At 42.0% G+C, this 22388-nt stretch overlaps 2 protein-coding genes across 16 annotated transcripts in view; both read right to left on the reverse strand.

The window, feature by feature from the left end:
* Positions 1-453: 453 nt before the first annotated feature.
* On the reverse strand, positions 454-5618 carry OSTC (oligosaccharyltransferase complex non-catalytic subunit). The gene is made up of 4 exons (XM_068941899.1): positions 5153-5618; positions 4808-4901; positions 2971-3168; positions 454-1111 (listed from the first exon to the last, which is right to left on the reverse strand). The coding sequence occupies exons 1-4, from the start codon at positions 5289-5291 to the stop codon at positions 1093-1095; spliced, it is 450 nt and encodes a 149-aa protein (XP_068798000.1). The 5' UTR covers positions 5292-5618; the 3' UTR covers positions 454-1092.
* A 2880-nt stretch (positions 5619-8498) lies between these two features.
* RPL34 (ribosomal protein L34) overlaps positions 8499-22388 on the reverse strand; it is a 180587-nt gene continuing 166697 nt past the window's right edge. For 7 of the 15 annotated variants that reach the window (XM_068941918.1, XM_068941915.1, XM_068941927.1 and 4 more), the window contains 5 exons: positions 20530-20642; positions 11178-11252; positions 10997-11096; positions 10197-10300; positions 8499-8625 (listed from right to left, as the gene is read on the reverse strand). In XM_068941918.1, the coding sequence (XP_068798019.1) occupies positions 8541-8625; positions 10197-10300; positions 10997-11096; positions 11178-11242 (354 nt within the window). In that variant the 5' untranslated portion in view covers positions 11243-11252; positions 20530-20642 and the 3' untranslated portion in view covers positions 8499-8540. Of the gene's footprint in view, positions 8626-10196; positions 10301-10996; positions 11097-11177; positions 11253-12095; positions 12204-20529; positions 20643-22388 lie in introns of those variants that run through there. The other 8 variants (XM_068941920.1, XM_068941929.1, XM_068941926.1 and 5 more) reach the window with 2 other exon arrangements.

Genomic DNA, 22388 nt, shown 5'->3' on the forward strand with positions numbered 1-22388 from the left:
TACATTTCTCAATGACAATTACAATATAGATGAGAACAGTGCTTCAAACACATTGGGCTTGCAAGAGACACTTATGGAGTTTTAGAGGGATCTTTCTTTCCCACAGAATTCAGTACAGAATTTTATTAATGAAACATGGAAGCAACACTGTCTCACTCTCTTAAAATGAAGACAAAGTAAGCTGAAACCCAGTCTCGTGCAAAAAAACCCAGCAGCTTCAGAACTAAATAAATTCACTTGGTTACTGATAACAATATATCATCTGGACACAGTATAAGCTCACAGGAAAAAAAGGTGACATTTCTTGTCTCTGGTACTTTACAAAGAAATTACTATCCAGTAGTGAAAGATGAAGCAGAAATTATGTAGTTATGGTATGGTACAGCATCCCAAGCCTGGATGTAGAATAGGCTGTGCTTACTCGAGAAAAAATATTTCAGAAACTCAGCAGAATTCCAATAATTTTGTAGAAAATAAGTTTTATTTGTCTCCTTTCGTACACCGTTTCAAAAAAGAAATGCACATTCATACAGTTTACCTCTTTCCCAGTGCATATCTAGATTTGCTCATATAGAGCTATTAATTTCAAGGCAAAAGATGCCTTTGATATCATTTCAGACATGTTGTGTTTTGACTGCAAAGCATCCAAAGTTTCTGGTTTTCTAATTATAATGTGGAAAGATAGGTTTCAGGTATTTCTTTCCCAATTCAAACACACAATCTTCCCACACAGGGAACAGGGGACAGATCTTGCAACAAAGAACTGTCAAACCAACGGCTAATACTCATTTCAGGGCAGAGCTAAAGAAAGGTTTTCTATTTCACATGAACTGGCATTAAACAACAACTAGGTAACCTGCCCTTTTCAAAAGCTCTAGAACAGAAATGATCCAAAATGCTGTTTTAAGCCTGAATCAGCCACTGGTAATGAAAGTTTGTTTGCAGAGATAGCACCCTTCCCCCAGCTGTTTCTCATGACCAGGTCTTTTTCCTGTTGATAGTGACTACGGAATTTGTCGATTGCTGCTTCTTCTTAAACACGTCATGAAGAGGAGTAAATTCAGCTTGGGCTTTCATACACCACAAGAGGTACTAACCCATCAAGTAGCCCCTACAGAACAAAATTAAGTTTAAAAAAAAAAAAAAAGGAAAGAAAAGGTTAGAAGACACAGACAGCACACTTCAAAAAGAAGAAAATTGTGGCCTTAAAATAAAAATCTCAGACTGCCAATAACCTTTTCAGACTAAAGCTATTTAAAAGGAAAATAATAAATCCTGTCTAAGGTACCAACCCGTCAGCTTAACTACCCACTCCTTCCTTTGATTTTTGCAATTAATATTGGAAATGAATTACTTTGTTCTCAGTCCAATTTTTGTAATTGTTTGGAATTTTGGAAGTCCAAATTACACTTTATGAAAGGTTCTTTATTTGTACTCTTTACACAAACCATCGGTTTTAAGACATTCAATATATCCTGACATCTTTTGGCACTCAAAAGACCTCTAGTCTCCTCTTCAACTTCTCTCAAGCCTTGTTTCTTTAAAGAAATTGATTAAGAAAACTGTTAAGAGACATGCCTACTTTGCAGAGCAACTGCCTATTATTGTAATCCAGGTCGTCTTTTTTTTTCCCCTAGATTTTTTCTATCTATAGACCTTACTTCTTGTACAAAATCTAAAACAAAATCATCCCAGAGCAAAGATCATGTCTGTCTCCGATAGGCATCTAGGAGGACTCTGGATTCTTAAAAGTAGGAAAGTACGCATATGTTTTTTTCTGAGTACACAAATCAATGCGAGCTACTCGTATTATTTTTGATGTGAAATTCTTGGTCTTTACATTGAGTCTGAGATAGCCATGTTAACCTATGGAAATGAACTAATGAACTGTCTGCCTTTACACAAAAGATATAATGACAGGTAGCAATGAATTCCAAAGAAATTGCATCTATTTGGTTAAGGGAGGAGTTGCAGAAAGTTACCTAACACTTCTTCTCAGGATAATACTTTTAAATACTAAATTGTTTCCTTAATGTGAGCCACTTATGCCAGTACAATGCAGAGATTCACTTCAATTATATCAGACTTCTCCTGTTCTTTTTTTCCCCCCTCAAAAACTAAAGAGTCAAAACCATTCAAGTGATATGATGGCCTTGATGAAATGAGACAATATATAGTAAGCTTCTCTTCTGCTACCTGTTGCCAGGGAACCCACCACTTGTACATTATGAAAGAAATATTTAAGAAAGGAAGAATGACTGTCATTGCTAAGGTAATACCTCATAGACCTACTCTGGAAATTAACTACCAGAACCTCCAAACAGCTGGTTCCAGCTATTCTAAATGAATTAGATGGACTGAGAAATAAAGAGAAAACAAGAAATACTGCTTTTAGTTATCTCACAGCCTGAAAGCCCCAGATCTTTTCTACTTTTTGATCTCTGAATACACGTGTATTAAAATATTATGTATACTATAAGTTTCTATGTTCAATTTTCAAGCAAAAAAATTGAGACAGCATCTTTACTTTTAGCACTACTTAGGATGTCTCTGAAAACCCCTTATTCCCCTCCTGTTTTTCTAGTTATGATCCTTCACATGCATTGTCAGCACAAAAACTCATTTGCCTCTCCAAGTTCTTTCATACGTGCTTTTTTCCTCAAAGCCCTGACTGGTAATTTTTTTTTAAATAATCAATACATACACATTCTCTCCTTAAAATTCATTACAATTCAGACTCATGAATCATACTACGTGACTTATCCTGATCTGTCATCTTTCTTCACCAGAGCACAATCTTACTGTAGACAGCACCCCATCTCAAAACAGACTGTTCCAGAAAAAGCATTAAAGAAAAGCAACATATAGCCAAGTTGCAAATATTTAACATACCTCATTTTAATTTCTGTTACCCTTAAGCACATAAGTCACTAGAGAGAAGAAAAGCAGAAAGAGTACTAAGTCACTTACGGTAATTTCATCCTCATGAAAACTCTGGCCATGAAGAAGCTCAAAAGCACGCTTACAAATCCAATAAAAAGCAAGAGAAATCTATTCAACTTGGGGATATTTGGTGCATTGGATCGATCCAGAATTATGAAACCTAGGCCACCCATTGTGAAGAGGAAACTGGATGCAAGCCCTTCCATAATATATTGCCCGTTTACTCTAGAAAAAAAGGGAGAAGGAAAGAAGACGAGTCAGAAAGGCATTAGTTTTCAGTGAGTTATTTAGGTTTCAAAACCCATCTACTCAAGCCTATTCAGCCTGCTTTAGCTATACAAATATGCAGGACAATTAGCTGTGATAACTGACTTTCTAACAGAAAGTAGATACGCAAACTCATCACTCTATGTAATTAAGCGTTTAATATGTAATTTATCTCCTGAACTCATCACCTTGCAGACTTCAGGAGACCAATCAAATGTACTAGTCCTCTTCATGAGTTTTATGCAGAACCATGTACATTGACGGGATGATACTCAGGTTAGTTCTCCCATACCTCATGAAAGCTAACGCAGCATAAGTTCATCAGTTTTCAAAAATATTTTTTCTAAAGGTAGTGCCAGCTTTCACAGATGATTCAATGCACAGAACCGTGCTCGTGATCGCTGGACCACTGAGCTTTTCCAGGCTATTTCTGCCTTAATGTTTAAACAGCAGTCCCTAAATTCCAGTATTGGTAAAAAGCCCCAGACCACCACATCAGCACACGAAGCACATCTAGGGGTTCGCACACAGCAAAAGTGGTCTTGCCTGCAATATCAATTTTGCTATTGGCTCACTGAGATTACACAGATTGCAGAGACCCAGCCTAAATGTGCTCTGGCTCTCTGCCAGCCCACACAGCTGGGTTTCCTTCTTACAGAGCCAAGACTGTCTGAAGGGAAGCTGAGATGCAGCAAAAGCATGCACCTCAATTGAGTTTCCTAGGTCCCACAATCACTGAACCTTTTTCTACTTTCATAATTAGCAATACCAGCAATTTTGTAAAGATGATATGGATGCAGCAACTATAGATAATAGGACAGAAATGAAAATAATCATTATCATCATCTATCATGTTGTTTCTACTGCTTTCACTGAAGTGCTTTTAATTCCCTACAGCGCTCTAATTCATATACGCTGCAGCCACTCAAGACAATTTGAGGCACGTGCTACTTTAGACTGAGCCAAAACTAGTACATAAGATACATCAGATCTCACAAACTGAAAGAGCTTTTCTGATCATGAATAAAAGCCATTATTTGTTTAAAAAAAATCATTTCCAAGTGTAAATTTAACATTCTCCAGACCAGTTCTTGAGTAAAGAAGCTCTGGATGATTTCCATTAATAGAAGCAAACAGACTCAAGGAAGATACCGTTGTTACATATCTATAATTATTTCCCCCATGCTCGGACACGAAAGTCCAGATTAAATCAGAATTTAAAAGCACAGAACTAAAAGCTTCACAATGATTAAGTTGTTATGAAATATGACCAAATATTTCTGCACTCATTTAAAGTCTCAGCTCTAATAGCAAAGATCTGGAAAAAGAGAAAAGTGCTGTCAGTTGAAAAGTTGTTTTTTTTACCTATGTGTTCGTTTTCAGTAACTTTGCAAGGGCTGAATTTTTCTATTTCCATTGATTTCAACGCATACCTTTTTTTTTTTTTTAATTTGCCAATCAAGGTTGGATATGCATCAGATCCTACAAGCCCTACAGAGTTCAAAAGAAGTTGACACAGCTCCAGAAGGCTGGCAGGGTCCACTTGCATTCATCCACCTGCAGTCACTGGTTTGCAGTGGCAGGGCCCTGCTCCTACCTGTAGGCCAAGAAGGCCACCGGCCTTTGATGCCCGTGTTCGTCTGTCATCGACCCAACGCTCGGAGGCTCCACAATCACATCGTAGATAATTCCTGTGCGGGGGGGAAAAAACGTATTAGCTTTAAATCAAGGGGCCAACAGCAAAAACCACTTTGACACCACGGGAGCACGTAGGATTCTGTATTTTCGGACTAATTTAGGGCTAAAAGAGAAGACGGCAACTTTCTTTCTGCCCGGGGGGCAGCAGTTGGCGGCCACAGGACGGGCTGGCTCCGCCAGGGGGTCTCCCGGCCCCGCCGCCCCGAGAGAGCCCCAAACCGGGGCTGACCGCCCGCCACGGCACCTCCGGTGATGAGGAAGTAGGACACCACCACCAGCGCGTAGACGGTCATGGCCGAGGGCATGTGCACCCAGCCCGGCCGCTTCAGCTTGATGTTGGGGCACTCGAGCACGGCGAAGGGCAGCCGGTACAGCGTCTCCATGGCGGCGGCGGCCAGGCCCGGCCCGCGCCCGCTCCCGGCCCAACGGACACCGCTGCCGCCGCGCGCGCCTCGCCTCCCCTCGCCCGGATTGGCCCCGCCGCGGCCACCGTCCTCGGCCGTACACGAAGGCGGAAGCGGAAACCACGCCTAGGGGAAGGGAGGGGGGAAGGCTAGCAGGTCCTTGCAGACGACAACAAAAGCAAACGAACAAAAAGCCCCCAGAAGGCTGGGAGGAAAAGGGGGAAAAGCGAGAAACCCAGGAGCCAGGGGCGCGCGCGGAGCGCCGCCATTTTCTGCCGCGCGGAAAGTGCTGGAAACGCGGTGCGCGGGCCTCCCCCTCCCCCCCGGCGCACGGGCCTGCCAGGGCCCAGCAGAGCCCTGACGTGTCCCTGCCGCCCGCGGGGGCGGGGAGGGGCGCGGAGCCCCGCCCCCAGCCGGCCCAGGCCCCGCCCCCGGGAAGCCTTCGTCACCTGCTGAGGTTGGGCAGTACTGCATGGGGGCGGGGGAGGGGGGCGCTCTTTATAAGCTGAAGGAGCTCTGCGGCTTAGTTTGCTGGGCCAAGAGTCCGGGCGGGGGGTGGGGGGAAGAAATCATAATTTCTGGGTGGCTTTTTGTACTGTCTCTGATGGCTAAGATGCAGCTCAGAACAGTTTCTACCATACCTATACCTTGATCCAGACTGAGGTCAAATCTCTCCCCCCACCCCTATTATTTGCCTCAGAAAAGATGCTTGACAGTAAAGCAAGAACCGGCAACGGCTTGAATCAGAGTGCTAGCTGAAGAGACGTAACACATCTGCAAAAGTATCATACATAGGAAGACTGATGCCTTTCAGCAGACATAATTTAACACCAAATAAAGGCAGTAAAAGATATCCCAGTATCAACCACTTATTTCTGTTATCTGACAGCATTTAAAGAGCTCACACTCCAGGTTAACATAACCCCTTCTCACTAAACAGCCGAGTCTAGTGACTGCACAGAAGGTCTCGACAGTCATGAGGTGTATCACATCTCTAGAGACTGCCTCAATATCCAAAGTGCAATTGTCTGCTTTGAAAATTACTTTTGAAAAACAAAAAAAATTAAGAGCCTTTTTACCATGCCACGGACAATCTGCCTAACGACTTTTCTTTTTGCCAGTAGTGGTGACACCACATATCATAACTCTGAAGTCAAGTTGCCTTTCAGTTCAATCAAGCACCATTATGATTAGCCATTGCCGTTTTCAGTCTTAACGCTCCTGTTCAGAAAAAAACTCCTCGTCCCAGTATGATTTGCCTATCAGTAAGTTGAGGTTTATGATTTTTTTCAGTTATTCCAAAAGTATTTTCCCTACATCTTTCCTCCTTCCAAAAAGTTCTAAGGAAAACTAATCTAGCAGCTTTTAATGTAAACCAGGAGTGTCAAATAATATCTACTTGAGAACACCTCTGGGGTAGATTAAGCACCTGTCCTACTTTCCAGTTGTAGTTAAAAACTATTTTTCCAGCATGCCAGACCACTGAAGCCTGTACTAGCACAATAAGGCAACAACTAATAAAATTTTAACCTTGTAAACTAACTATAGTAACAGCACCTAAAAATGTCAGGGTAATAACATTAGTCTTAAAACAACCTCTAATTAGCTCCAGCCTTTGGAATAAGCTTCAGCAGAATCCAAGCTGAGGTGAAACAAATGCTTCATACTTAAACTGTACGACTTAGCCACAGTGTTATCCACATTTTGGGAACACTAACAATTATTTTAATGGCTTGGGACACTGCAAAGAAATTCTCGGGGGGAGGGATCATTTTACCTTGCTTGGTTAAGACATTGCCTTTGTATCTACAAGCATAGACGTTTCCTGTCAAGCTGAGCAACACTGTGGGTTTCTAAGCAGTTGCCTTGATGTAACAGCTCGCTACTACTGAAACAGGGGTCTCTTCACCAACTGGGTTTTCTGTGACCTGTTTCTTGGCTGATAGCACACTGACAAGCACTTGCTCTAGGCATGGTATGAATAGCCAGAATGCAGTCAGGATAAAAAAAATTCCTTTTCGACACATGTCACGGAACCACAGCCTGCAAAGACTCTGCAAGTGATCTTAAGGCTCTTCAAAGGGCATCCTCTATCATCCCAATGTTTGCACTCAAGAAGTTTCTCATCTTTTGGTATTTCAGTAGTAAAACTTGCTACTTCTTAATTACACACTACTTTTTAGTAAAAAAAAGATTTCTTGCAAGAAAAACGGGTATGCACTCCTTGTCATACTAAGAACTTTCAAAATTCATAACAGAGGATAGGGAAAACCTCTGCACATAACAGGGAATGCAGGAACTATTCTGAGCATGGTAGAGCACTCCTGGCTAGTGTTAGAGGTAGGTTTAAGGCTCTTTACACAATAGCATGAGGCAAGGAAGGAAAACTAGCCCATTTCTACCTCTTTCAGAATTGCTGATTACATTACCAATACACCATTAGTCAGAAAGCAACACATCCAGGAGAATTTTCTTCACGTCTAGATACTCGGGGCCAATGAACCCTAATTCTGCAAGGTCTATACCATCCAGATACAGGCATGATACAGAGCTCTAGGAGTGCATGTAACTGCTGATCCAAAAATCCTCTCTCAGGAGATACCTAACAAGCCAACAAAACAACAGCTGCAGCTTTTGTCCAGGAGACCAAGGTGTAGCAGTAGGGTAACAGTGTGGTGCATACAGTGCTTGCTCCATGAAGTCAGACAACTCCACCACCCCATCAAGATTCAAGTAACAATAAACAGCAGATACTATGGGGGGTGGGGGGGGGGGTGGAGGGAGGAAAATGACCTTCAACTTGTACTAGCTCTCCTCATCTTTGTGTGACATCTCTTCCAGTCTTTAATCATATTCTCCCTTTGTTTGCTTTTCTTTTTCAGATTACTAACTTTCTTCTTAGCCAAGTTCTCTGATCACTTCATATACAGCTGTTATCATAAAAAACAAAACAAAACATATTGCTGAAAGTTACTCCACTCCCTCTACAGGACTGTGGGACAGAGCCAAGAGTCCTGTTTAACAGGACCTTCTTGAACCTGCCTAATTCCCCTGTCTGTATGGGGCACACAGCATCCTGACTTACTTACAATTTTTGCTGACTCAAAATCTAGTTTTGCATTTAACAACCTGTGAGAAGTAGCTCCTTGCAGCTTTGACAAGCATGCAGAAGAACTGGACGCAAGAAAAGCGGAACTTTCATTTATTGGGCAGAAAATACAAATAGATTCACTTCGACTTTTGGCTCTGTGCTTGTGCCTTCAGCACTTTCACAACGATCTTCTGCTCCTCGATAAGAAAAGCTCGTTTGATTCTGGAAAGGGAAAGGAAAAAAAACACAGTTTTAGCATGTGTATCTAATTAGGTGAAAATACCAAAACGAGACAGAACTTGACAGAAGTTAGTTTTGCTGTCTCTAGCATTCAATATTGCATGTATGGTATTAGTTCCAGAATTACTTAAAAAGGAGATGTTTTCAACATTCCTGAAAACATCAACAGGGAGGGAGAATGATGCTGTACGAATGCAGAGATTTGGGGATGAAGGCATAGCGCGTTCATAAAGCTCAGTGTTACTGGCTTTTAGGAGGTAAGGAAGAGCCTGAGGTTAATATCTAGAGGCTGATAAAACATGGAAAAAATTAGCCTGAATTAGTAGTTTTTAAAGTAAGAATTGGTATGACCACTTGTAGTCAGTTTTCTTCCTTAGAATTACAGACAATTTAAGTCAGTTCAGTTGTCAAAATAAGAGCAGTTCCCCTCTCAGCATTACAGCTTCTTTGTACATAAGCAGAAAAAAGCACACAAAAAACATGCACACTGACAGGTTAAATCATGTTTAAATATGATTTTTTCTGGAGGACATACAGGGCCACCATGTAGATGGAGCCATATGATAATACTCACAAATCAACAGCTTTTGATGAGTTTGAGTTAAAAGTACAAGTATACCACACACTCTTCCTACCTTAAAGTATTAAAATACCATTCCATATGCACCTGGTCTGACTGGTTACAAAACCTACCAAAGATGCCTAAGCAAATGCAGGAGAAAGACTTACGAATTATAGGTGACAAGGTGATTACATGTTTTTTTAGGTTCCCAAGCACTTTGAGAGCTTGGTAGGTCATTTTTAATACTTGAGTATTTCAGAAAGAATTGTGTCTTATTCTACCTAAAAATTATGACATCTAACACAGAAGTTACCGCTAAGGATCTGCGACTGTAACAACCCATCCTCAATGGCACCTCCTGTGATTTAACTTCGGATTCACACACACAAAGATGTCGGCTTTGCACTAGAGACGAAAAATGGCACGAGACTGCTAACTCGGAAGGTCTGTTTTGATTACCATTTACACAGATGACATTATAATACACATTCTTTCTCAAATTTGTCAAGAAGTAGATGTACAGTTGTTACGCAATAAAATTCAAATCACTGAGGCCTAGCAAATGACATCATAAAGATTAACTACAGAGACGCTTAATATGCATCAGGATTTTGAAAACAAAAGTCAAAAGCTAAACTGATCTTAGTCATCTCTGCATAAGACAGTAAGATAACTGAAAGGAGAAGTCTTTATTATGAGGACTGAATAAAACAAAACACAAAAGCAAACAAAGAGCGCACACACACCAGAGCAAACAGAAGATTTACCCAAGTTATAACACAGCAAGAAATTTTAAAGAACCTGACCTCTACAAAGGAGTTCCCAAAGCACTAACCAACTCAAATTCAAGTGACAAGACTGTACGCATCACTGCCAGCATGCCTCATGCTTACCCCTTTTACTCTATGTTAAACAGTCTTTTTAAACGTTAAGATGTTAACATCTCACACTAGGCAAAATCAAAAAAAAAGTCAGCTTTCTGCAAGTTTACCTGTCACGGACACATTTAGCACACATAGAACCACCGTAGGCTCTGCTAACGTGCTTCTTCGTTTTTGAAAGCCTCATGAGAACTTTAGGACGCACAGCACGAACCTACAGAAAGCACAAGTTAAGACAGTATCACAAAATAGTCCCTAATTTTGGATAATAGCCATATTCAGAAAACTCACTTGGACAGTTTCTCTTTAAAAACAGCAACACACAAAAACATTTTTAATATATACCATCTTTTTGTTACATACACACCATTTTCAGCATTCCTCTTAGGCTGATCTTTTCCATTCCTGCACATGGATTCCCCAACACATTTGTTGTTAAGAGCGACGTCATTAAACCGAGAATGTTTTTGAGAAAAACAGCATGTTAGGAGTTCACTTTGCCTAAAACTGAAAATAAAACCTGGCTTATGCCTACCTAATAGGTCCAATTCAGACATAAAATTTTCAATATACACACTGAATTCTAATAGGAGGCTGCCTGCTACAGCATCATCTATATCTGATTTTGAAATCTTAAGCCAGTTATGAGCTAAGTTATAAAAAAATGCTTCAGATATAACAGCACTAGAAAAACTACGTTTGTTCTTTAAGCTTTCAAAACGTTGTTTTATAAGCTAAACTTTACAGTGTTCAGATGACATAAGAAGCAATTTAAGGAAGAAAGACATTCCAACCAGAACTCAGCAAGAATCAAGGGGCTGAATTCAGCGTTAAACAAACCACATCACTTGAAAAACGGATGGAAACAAAATTGCTATAGCAGTCTTATGCTGGTAAACTTAACACTTACACCACGAAGTCTTCCTGGGCACACACCACATGCTGACTTTGGTGCCTTCCCTACTTTCTTGGTGTAAAGGTAAACAATCCTGTTCCCAGGTGTTCGGGACCTAAACACATCAGGAAAATACTCAGTTAGAGGCACAATCAAAACTTAAATTTAGTGTTCTTAAAAACTAAGTCCTACTTACAGTCTGGTCTTGTTGGAAGCTGTGTTGTAGGACAACCTACGGCGGTAGGTCAGGCGCTGCACCATTTTTTAATCCCTGAATGATGGAAAAATAAAGTAGCACTAGTTTAAGGTTCAGTGTTCACAACAAAGTTCAAATATCACAGCATCATTTGTACTTAAACAGTTGGCCAAATATGAATTAGCAAGTACTAGTTCTGTACTTCTGTTAAAAAAAATTTATGCATTTCCTCAACACAACCATATAAAAAAAATATCAGAATGCCACAGCACATAGAACTTGATTTGTAATGAAGATCCATCGACATTAACTTAAATGCAGTTCAACATACCCACTTTGCCTAGGGGGATGTAAAAACATCCCAGAGAATTGTTTTAAACTTTAGCGTGCACTTAGGCACGCTATATGCTTTTCAAGCAATGTAAACTTTACTTTCAAGGCTGAAAAAATAAACTGAAGCAAACAGTACTCCCCTCCACTGACAAACACACTGTCAAATTTCAAACCCACCTCTGCAGCAGTAACCCCCTCATTGCTGCCTTCTCCAGGCCCAGACAACTGGGACATAATACAGCGCCACACAGGCAGCAAAAACGCGAAACACGACGCTACGACAGCGCAGGCCTCAAGCCGAAAAACGCCCCGATGGCGCACTTATTCGGGTCCCTTCCGCCGCAGCCCCCACGGCCGGGCGCGGACACGCCGGGCGGCCCCAGCCCGGCCCGGCCCCCACTCCGCGGGCCCCCGGCCCCTCTCGCCGGGAGAGGCCTCGGGAGCCTCCCCCGCCGCGCAGGCGGCCCCAGCCCGGCAGCGCCGCCGCCCCCGCTCGCTGCCGCCCGCCGGCCGCCCCGCCGGGCGCCGGATGGGCGCGGATAGGCGCCAACGGCCGCCAGCGGCCCGCCGCCACCGCCACCATACCTGGCGCCGCCGGACCCGGAAGAGGAAAAGGAAGCGCCCGGCAGGGCGTTGAAGTAGCGGCGCCGCCGGACCCGGAAGGAATAGTGGCGCCAGGCGGCTTTGCCCCGCCCCCCGGCGGGGGTGGCATAGGGCGCCGCCATGTTGTACGGAGGCTGCTGCTCGGTAGCAGTGTTGGTATGGCTTTTGGGTGAAACCACCAACTAAAAAAATTGCAGGAGATATAACCAGGCGTGCCCTTTTTTTATCTCAGTCTCCTATAATAGTTCCATCGTTTATGCAAATGTTGCATTTCTTTGTTTCGCTAGCACTGCTTTTGCCTGAAGGGGGGCAGAAACCACGAGCGGCCCCGGCACGGTTCCACCAGACGGCGAATTCCCCCCTCTTTTGCTCATTTTCATATTTTGGTAGGTTAAGATTTCCCGCTGCCGCAGCTGTGCTACTGGAAAGCAGGACCAACGGCAGGATTTGCCTAGCCGGCAGGGCTGTAGCGTCCGACCTGAGACCAGTGATGCTGGGAGAGAGGAACTAACGCGGGCGAGGACGTGGTAAACCACCACGCGTACCTCTTGGCGGCGGAGGCTCCACTTTCCCCAGGGGTCCTACAAACACGCTCTCTCCCCTTCCTCTTTTTCTTACTGCAAACATCAGCTTCTTTTCTCAAATAAATATTTTGTTCCTCATTATGGTACTTATGTAGGTTTAGGCCCATAAGAAATGTCTACGTTTGCTGTTCAAAGCTCTGAATTACAGCTCACTTTTACGTGATTTTCAGCACCAAAAGGACAGATAACGCATTTTGGGAATGGTGCGCTCTTAGGCAAAACATCTATGGGCAAAATTCCGGTCCCGCTTGAAGCCTGTTTTCCTACTAGGTTCAATGAGGAGCGGGTTTAACTCTCCAGTTCTCGCAGTGCTATTGCAGGGTGATGCAGGGTTCAAGAATGCGCGGCCTGCAGCGCCAAAGTACTATAGCCCAGAAGTGTACCTAAAACCAGCAGCACCCTCTGTGCGCCTGCTCTTCTGTAGGACAGTTTCGTAGCGAGGAAAGGAGCGCTTGCTGGAAGGCATCCCGCCGGCTACGTTTCGTCTCCGCGGCCTTTGCTGCAGCTCCTGCCCGACGCGTGCAGGTCCCTGACGAGCTGAGAAGTGTGCTGACAAGCATAGTGGGCCTTTTCCCTTGGAAATCAGCAGCTGGCTGGCAAGGGGAAGGTCCATGTTATTCATTTGTTGGCTCCCTAATGGATCCTGCTCCCGTCCTGCTGTGTGGCACTGAAGCATCAAAGAGCAAGAGATGTTAAAACATGTGTTTCAATTCCTTCTGCTCCTCGGCCTCCGTTGCGGGTGGTGGTTTTGCTCCGGCAGCCCTGCAGCGCGGCACAAAGTCCACCCTCTCCCTCACGCAGCCCGTGAGGACGCGCTGGGGGCAATATCGTAACCGACACCGATTTACGCGGCCAAAGTCTTCGCTCCCTTTAGTGTCAATGGGAAATCATTGCATACCATGAGAGCAGAATTTGGCCCAAAGGCTATTAGCCATGAAATACCCTGTTGCTCCTTTGGTCTAACAACACTCTACAACTATAAACAGGGACCCCTGCACAGAATACGTAGGAAACGGATGCCATTGTTGGCTGCTTCGGCTTTCCTTCTGGAGAGCAGTGCGCACTTAGAAACCTTTGATGTGCGCCCCTGGCCTTATTCGTAGATTTGTTATTCGCAGTTCATTGTGTGGCATCCTCCCTGTTTTCTATCTGTAATTATTATTTTGGTTAATTGTTGACTCTTTTTAAGTGCAAATTACGGACACCAGAATTTTTTTAAATTCAATAAAGAAGAGAAAATATGTATGAACTAGATAGAAGGATGCATTTAAAAGAGGAGCATATTTCATACAAGTACATTTCAGCGCAATTAGAGTATTTAATATGAACTTTCTAGGCCCAGAACCCCGAGGGGAATTAGAAAGCCAATTAAATTAGATTAAATAATCATGCCTAACTATAAAAATGTAACAGAATACAATTGTTAAAGAACAACACTATTAAATTATGATGGAATAGTTTAGATACTATAAATGCAACAGGTTTCTATTTTATTGTGAAACAATGCTACTGATATTTTTTGAGCTCATCCAATTTGGACTCTAACCTCATCTGATACAAATTGTAAGAGCTGTCAATTAAATTCCAGTGGTTCACTTCTGCCGATGCTCTGGTCTAGTTTTTCAAACATCTTCAGTTCATTTTGTAAGAGGAACACAGCAGTCAGGCAAATGGTTTGCAAGAGAATCAAAAAATGTTAGCTTTATGGCAACGGGTTTAATGCTATCTAATGGGGAGATAATATTTGAAGCAGGAGCTCACTAAGCCTCTTTTGTACAGACTGGTGCTGGTCAAGTGGTTCTGCCTGCCTCCCTTCCCCCCCTTAATTACTCCTTCCTCTCCACAGACCTGAACTATTTATTTCCGGAGCAGTGTTTTCCAGTGTCCGACCCTTCTTGTGAACTCTTTCTGCACTTCCTACTTTGCTCGAATACAACCAAGGGTATAGAATAGCAAATGCAAAACCTCTCAACTTGAAAAAGCAAGAGAGGCATCCTTGAAAAAGCATTTTTTTTCCTTGCCAGGATATCAGTGGATGCATAGGGCCTGAGGATGTGGTCTTTCTTCCATAAAATTGAGGTTGTTTTCCAGGGTGTGTTTTCTTACTGTAGGTATAAAACTGAAAACCCTTTTTTGCCAGAGAAGATTTGAAAAATAATAATCTCTGACAGAAGATTACTAAAGGGTAGCGTTTGGCCCGGGACAGCGAGTTGTAGCCGTATTCCATTTATTGTACCAAAAGAACGCTTTGTTCAAAGTTTAAGACCATTTCTTGGTACATTGACTATTCTTGCTTTCTTCTTCACACAGTCCTCTCCTTACCTTTCTTTCTTTCGAAGACGCGTATCTATGTATACAACCAGTCACTTACATGGAAAGTTCCATTACCGTAAGAGCAAGTGTGCCCACGTGAGTAAAGCTTGCCAAGCTGGACCCCTAGAAAGCATCCTCCTTTATTTTCCCTGACTGTCCTGCCTCACTTCCAGGGATCTCCCGCGCCCCACTGGGACCCTGCTGCTGGGATAACATCTCCTCGTGGCTCCCTCCTCTGCAGCGGTCTCTGCAGTCCTATGGGCTCTTCTACACCATAAGGCTCACTTTAAAAATGAGTGACTCATTCGCTTGTTGTTTTACTGACCTCGACTGACAAATTGGAAAGGGCATGGGAAAGAAAGCAAGCCTGCATGCATGCACGTGCTAGGTACTAAAGAGAAAAAAATGTGGTAGCTGAGGGATCTACTGTTCCTGCTAACAACCACAATACTATTTCTATGAACAGCCGGGCACATGTGTTCCAAACACATCTTGTTTTAATCAGAACTCAACCTCAGGTGCTGCTTGAATACTAACAGCAGGACTGGGCCTTTAAATGACGAAGGGAAATAAGAAACTTTCCAAATGTACTAGGAACTGACTGAAAGGGCAGAAACGGGGGGAAAGTCCTGTGGTCTGTTGCCTCTTTGGAGATATTTTTCTTTCTTAAAAATCACATTTCCTTTCCTTGTTAACTATGTGACATGTGTCATGATCTGATTATATTCATTTATATCAATGCAACCTTTCACAACATGGACCTGTGCAAATTATGTTACAAGAAACTGAAGTTCATTTCCATTTCAGTGGAGCTTGTTAAACAAGCAAAATTATTTTGTAGCAAAGGGAAAAACAATTTAGTGGAATGCACTCTTAGCATAGGAAGTACATAACATCGTATTTGGGTTGAAACTTTTTCTGTCAAAAATGTCATAACCCCATAAGAAAGAGAATTAAAATCCCGTTATTTTAATTTACATCTAGCCACGAGATAAGTAAAGTTATCATTGAAATTCTAATTAAATAGGATGATTGACTAAGGTAGGACATCAAAGAAGAGAAGTGAATATGATAAGTCAAAGTCTTATTAATTAGTCCGCGTGGAAGAAATTCCAGGGACGTCAAGCTGAGGCTGCTGCAAGGAGAAAAAAAGCAGACAAGAAAATGTGTGTTTCTTTGAAGTTAGGAACTGAGATAGTGATGGAGGTAATTGTGTCTGACTGGATCCAGTAATGAAGAGCCGTAAATCAGACCCAGGAATCGGGAGGAAAGGTTCTAGTAACGAATGTGGCTGCCCCCCTGCTGCGAAGAAACAGAATGCAGAGCTGACTAATTGACCCAGTCTATCTCCCAGTAGCTCTCTGTTATTATTTATTAATTTTTAATTTCTGAATTATTTACGTTCTGGGAAATTATTTTTGACAGCCTGTTAGGCGTGCCAAAGCTAATGGAGGATGAAAGGACCGGTACTAGAATTAGCAGGGATGTAGTCACAGGCTACTGAATTTAATGATTTTGGAAGGGAAAATTGATTTCACACAGCGTGTCACTTTATACTACTTTAGGGATACACCAGCTATTTGATTAATTGAGGAATAACCAACTCAAAGTATATTTGAAGTGTAAATGAATCACAGTGCTCAGCTGTTTATTTTTTCCCTTTTCTGATGAGAACACTGAGTTTGCTTAAAGTTGCTGATTAAAACCAATACAGGTAGGTGCCGTACTCACACCTGCTTACTTTCTCCTGCCTTTAAAAAAAATCCCTCACCATCTGGAGGAGACCTGTAATCCTCCATCTCACTTGGGATGGAGTTCATCCTTCCTCCACAAGGCCTAATTAAATAGGCTTTGTGCACATTCCCCCTCCCCCTACAGAAACTCCCTGAGACACAATCCAGTACCAAGCCTGTGGGCAGAGCACGCAGTTGAGACATGAATTCTCCGTGGTGGCTTTTCACAGCTGCTTTTTTCTAGTCCCTAAGATGAAACAGTGGTCACGGGCCTAAGACTTTTCCCATTGTAGGTCCTTCTGGTGCAGCGGTAGTATGTTGGTCCACGCCTCTAGGGTATGGAGCAACCATAAAATAAAGGAGCTCCTTGTAGTTGTTCCAGGCTGTGAAAGTTGTATTTCATCCTCAGTGTCAAAGGTGACCTAAATTCTGTCTGCCGCTCATGTCCAAGCCTTCTAGCCATCAAGGCATCAAAGCATGGAGGTGATCTTTTGGCAACAATGCATCTAATGCTATAGATAAGCTCGCATCTCCAGAAAGATTCACACGGGAAACGTCTCCAGAATTACTGAAGAATGGCACATCTCCCTTCCCTCTCACTGATGGCAGCTTCGTGAAGTGAGATGTATAGCTGTGTTTCTCCTTCTCATTACAGAGAAGATGCATGTTCTGGTGTCCTTAACATAGGACCGAAGTGGCAAAGTGCCACCTCTGACATGGCTTCTTGTGGTAGAGTTGGATAAATCACTTAATGAAGGGCAATGAAATCAGTCATATGGACACTGATTCCGGTTATCTTAATTTTGGGTTCCCAAAATGTAATGCCTTCGGGTGCCTCAGTATGACCACCCAAACACCCAAATAATCTAGTTACCTAAATGCTAGCCCGAACTGGCCTAAGTCCAATTTTCCCAGCTTTAAAATAAGAATAATTAAAGTTACTATTTAATAAAATCTCAAGGATTCTGTGAAGAGCATTTGTATGTAATTCTTCCTTTGCAGTTCTGGGAGAGTAGTAAACTCCAAAAAGCTGTTTACCAGAAGAACTGACTCAAACAAATCTGTTATAAGCTGAAATAGATCCCATGAGCAGGTGAGGAAGATATGGGCCAGCCTCCATTTCCTGCCCAATAAACAGCAAAATTCCTTTGACTTCACTGAGACCAAGCTATTGAGGGAGTGCTTAGGCGTAGAAGGGACCTAGCATTTCGATGTTACTTTGTTCTATAAAATAGCAACGATCACCTATCATAGCAAATGTTGACCACACCTAGGCGAGGGGAGAGGTAAAGAATAATGAAAAGTCAGCCATGCATCAGTCTACCTTTAAAATACATGTTTGTGGTCATCATTTAAAGATATATGAGGAACTGCAGGAAGGCTTTGCTATTTAGGTACTCAAAGGGGTTTATAATTCATTTAAACATCTCCCTAGGTTTTTTTTCTGAGCACTTCAGGAGCACAGGAATATTTCTTTGTGACGTTTTACTGACAGAAACATGCAAGGCTAGTTGGGGTTTATCTATTACTTTTTGGATGATACCAGTGGCAATTACCTATGCAAGGAGGATCAGCTAAAAGAGGATGCCAAAAGAGATGTGTGACCTGTGGCCTCTGCTCCAGAGATTGGTACTTTGTCCTTTTTTTGGCATGTGCGGACTGGACTGGCTCCGAGAACAAAAGCCTCTATTTTCTCTGGATCTCCTGAACCTGTGAGAGACTTTTGGTTTTATTTCTTGGTTATTATTAAAACTGTCTTCTAAAGGAGAGAAAGAACAGATGCGAAAGACTGAAATACTATGTATGAGGTTATTGCTAAAACAACCCAAAATCTAATTTTAAAAATAGCCCTTTTTGTTCATAATAAAATTGTATCACTGAAACTATTCTCACTGCCATGCAATCCTCAAGAGTTGCATTCACTGGTGGCAGAATCGGGCCCCCTAAATTTCATACAAAATGTTTTGATGATGGATTAAGAAACAGCAGGCCATATCCTCAGATGTTACAGGACAATGAGCTCCACTGAAATAGAGAGAACTACCATGGTTTATGCTACTTGAAGATCTATTGCAGTTTCAGAATGGTCATTGGAAAACTAAATACCTTTACAGTACATGTAGAAATTCACCCTAAAATATACACATTCAACAAATGCAACTAAGCGTTTGGATGAAGGTGATGTAGCACATGCTGCTGCTTATATATTGGAATGAATCCACCACAGAGCTGGCTTCTCCCTGTTTCAGTGTTAAAACAAAAGGGATATGCTTCAGTGCAGCACCTTGGGAATTCAGCTCATAAGTCCAATTAACAACAACTAATTCCCTATACTGAATATTTACCCCTAAGAGTTGGCTAGATATAATAACTCATGCATTTTGCATTTAAGCTTTTAATGCCCAGAGGATAACAAAAATCTATCCTGATCACTTTTTATTTTCATCATATGAAGAGAGAAGCAAGCACTCCCCCTTCCCCTTCGGTTAAGTATATCCATATTATGGCACTGAGTATATGAAAGAAGCTGTCTCCTGCCTTCTCTCCATTACTCTCTCCCGTGCTTCCCCCTAAATGTCTTTCTTCAAGAAGATAGAAAGGTAACAGAATCACTTTGAATGTGTTTTCCATATAGATAAGTATATCTTAAAACAGTGTAGAATTATTCACCTTAGACTACTGGTAATTCACTGGACGAAGATTACTTTCCTTTAGATTCTAACACTATGTTATTTGCCATATATACTCCCCTAGTACTGGTTTTCACTACAGGAGCTATTAAGGTGGTGCCCTGCTGTGGTAATGAACATATTTTAAAAGCCTACTATAAATGGTAATGACTATGCTATAACATGCTACAGATTAGCCAAATATTTTAAGTGATTAGAATGATGATCTGCAACTCAATTTTGCTTATAATGTAAGCCAGATTTGAACCAAACTCTCAAATGGTAAAAGCACGGCACCTTAATACACACTAGAAATGCAAAGTGGTGACGAAGAGAGAGAGAGAGAGCATATCTGCACGTGAGGCTTTGGATATTCTTAGTTAGGTACAACCTAAATTGTGCCTTAAAAATGAGAGACATGTTAAAATATCTAGCTATCTCTCCAGATACACTTTTACTGGTAGTAAACAGAAAAAACTAAGGTCTATAGGTACCCATATACATCTGTATTTATGAAGTTCTGCAACAAGGAAATAATGCTTTATAGCACAAGATCTCCAGGGCTGAAAAGAATTCAGGAGAAAAAGGAAGTGTTTCGAAAAGAAGGCAATGGAGCAAACTAAAACATAGAGCATATTACACTGCTTGATAGCCACACGAAATGTGACACTGTGCTAAAAAAAATGCCTGGATCCTTGTTAGGTAGCTGTGCCTGCAGAGCAGCAGGTTATATTTGGTACGGAAAGCTGCATACAAAATATTTCTGCAACAGTGTACTTTGCTGCGCATGGTGAAAAACTCTAGAGATGCTGTTTTTTCATGAGGCTGTGAAGAACTTGGCTTATGGTTGGGATCAGACTGGCCTCACCTTGCCTGGATTCTGAGCTGCACATTTGCAGATTCAAGGCAAATTTTCAGAGAGGCTCAAAGCCAGATTTCCAAGTCTCCAAGCCAGACTTTTCAAAGGTCCAGAAATCAGGATGACTGAATGGGTGCTGAGCTCTGCAAATCATCCCAGACTAATTGACTAATTTTTGCCTTAGCAGACATGCCAGTGATAGAAGTTTAGACAACTGAATACAGTATTTCTGCCATACCCAGATGTGAAGTTTAGTACCTGTCTGTACAGAACCGGCAGGGGCAAGCAGGGGCCTCTTCTGAACTTCTGAAGAAATGTGTTGGATGTATCTTGTTCTCAAGCAGGTTTTAGATTGTTTTGCACCCTCCTCCCTGTAAGCAACAAAACGAGCAAAAGTCTGACAGACTGACACTGAAAGAGGGCTTTGTATAGAGCAACACAATATCTAAATTTGCCTGACACCTCATGGTCAAACTTCCCACTCACTGCAAAGCGGAAAAAAAATGCAGCACTAATGATTCTTTCCCATCTAAAGCCTCTAGATTTTTAAGTGCTTTGAGGAGATTGAAGACAAGCATTAAATTTTGATTAAAGGGACACTGTCAACTTATATTAAGCTTAGAATTTAGGTTTTTGTAACAGGCAGGCGTAGGTGGATGGGAGCTTGTATTCTGAGTGTAAATATTTCTTTGCAACAGGGTGAAGCCACATATCTTGTCTTTGAGCTGGGAAGAGAAGGCAAAATTAACTTGATCTGAGAGAAAAGTAACCTGGTCCAGTCTAGTTTTGCTGCTGAGGGAGAAAGAAATGCAAATGGTAGAGATATCATGTCCTTTCTCAGATGCATGACAGATCACCAGGTAAAGTTTTGGATGTGAGGAGGAATTTCTAAAATGTGTTTTTAACAGTGAGAAAAAGTCACACTGAAGTCCTATTTTAAAGAAGCGACTAGGGACTAGGATAAAAGTTACCACTGGTAAGCTGGAATGGGGATTAAGCTGCGCTTCATAAGCACCCGTGCGCTTGCTTTAGCTTTATGGTGAATACACACAGAAAGACAAGCTATGCTGCGTTTACTGTGTGGTCCACAGCAGCATACCGGAAGGTAGCTAATTACTTTCAAAGATCAGAGTGATCTCCTGCAACAAATTTTGCTTATGATAGGAGCCAGATCTGCACCAAATTTTCCAAAGGTGAAGCCTAAAATACAGTGCCTCACTGTAACTTCACTACACACAAGCTCTATACAGAAAGGGTGTTACACAAAAAGGTTCGTCCTCGGAGAAAATGACAGGAATGTGATTCCAGATCTCCATCTGATAAAAACCAGCTCCCTTGAACAGAGCTATGCTGATTTATAAGAGATGAACTTCTGACCCCACATCCAAACAAATACTAGCTGCAGTCACAGAAATCTTCTGCAGTGAAGATGCAGCTTAGTTTGGTCTCAGCTATACCAAAAACTGGATTTCTGCTCCAAGTTTCTCTACTGTTTTTGCCATATTCATTCAAATAAACCTTTCAGGAGAATAGGCCACAGAAATCAAAGCAAAAAACATCAGTGGCCTTGATTTCGTTTTTGATGTTCCTAGAGCACAAAAGAGCAAAGTAGACCTCAGGTAACCAGCCCTGTGGCTTCAGGCACATGTTGAGTGTGCTGATGGTGCCTCCTCCCAGGGGCTGTGCAGCAGCTGAGGGGTGCTTCCCAAAGCTGGGACATTAAGGACATACTAAGTAACAGGAAGAATGAAACAAGGCTGTGCTACTGCATCAGAGATGATAAGAGTGCAGAAGAGCGTTGAAACACAAATTGAAAACTACTTGTTAAACAAGGTTAATTTGTTCTTCTTCCACAGAATTTGTTCTTCTTCAAACACTTCTAAACTAGGTCATTTGACTGCTCAGAAAATACGTGGTGCTAGGCAGCTGTCTTTAGCAACAAGTTTATTGGAGAGTTTGATTGCATCCCAAAAGCATGCTATATATTTCTGACCATATCAAAGAAAACTCAACTATATTATCAAGGCACACTAATGAGGTGGTTTGTTTAATTGAATTACTTTAGGTTTCCATGTAGTACAGCATGAAAAAATCATTATTTTCATTAGATGAGCTAC

The sequence above is a fragment of the Struthio camelus genome, chromosome 4 (genome assembly GCF_040807025.1).
Source record: "Struthio camelus isolate bStrCam1 chromosome 4, bStrCam1.hap1, whole genome shotgun sequence".
NCBI classification, from domain to species: domain Eukaryota; kingdom Metazoa; phylum Chordata; class Aves; order Struthioniformes; family Struthionidae; genus Struthio; species Struthio camelus.

What these genes read in the sequence shown, in the direction of transcription:
- OSTC (XM_068941899.1), bottom strand. Translation starts at nt 5,291, where the DNA reads ATGGAGACGCTGTACCGGCTGCCCTTCGCCGTGCTCGAGTGCCCCAAC. An exon ending in CTACTTCCTCATCACCGGAG is followed by an intron (nt 4,902 to 5,152) that starts GTGCCGTGGCGG and finishes CCCCCCGCACAG; the next exon opens with GAATTATCTACGATGTGATT. An exon ending in GTGGCCTTCTTGGCCTACAG is followed by an intron (nt 3,169 to 4,807) that starts GTAGGAGCAGGG and finishes CTTTTTTTCTAG; the next exon opens with AGTAAACGGGCAATATATTA.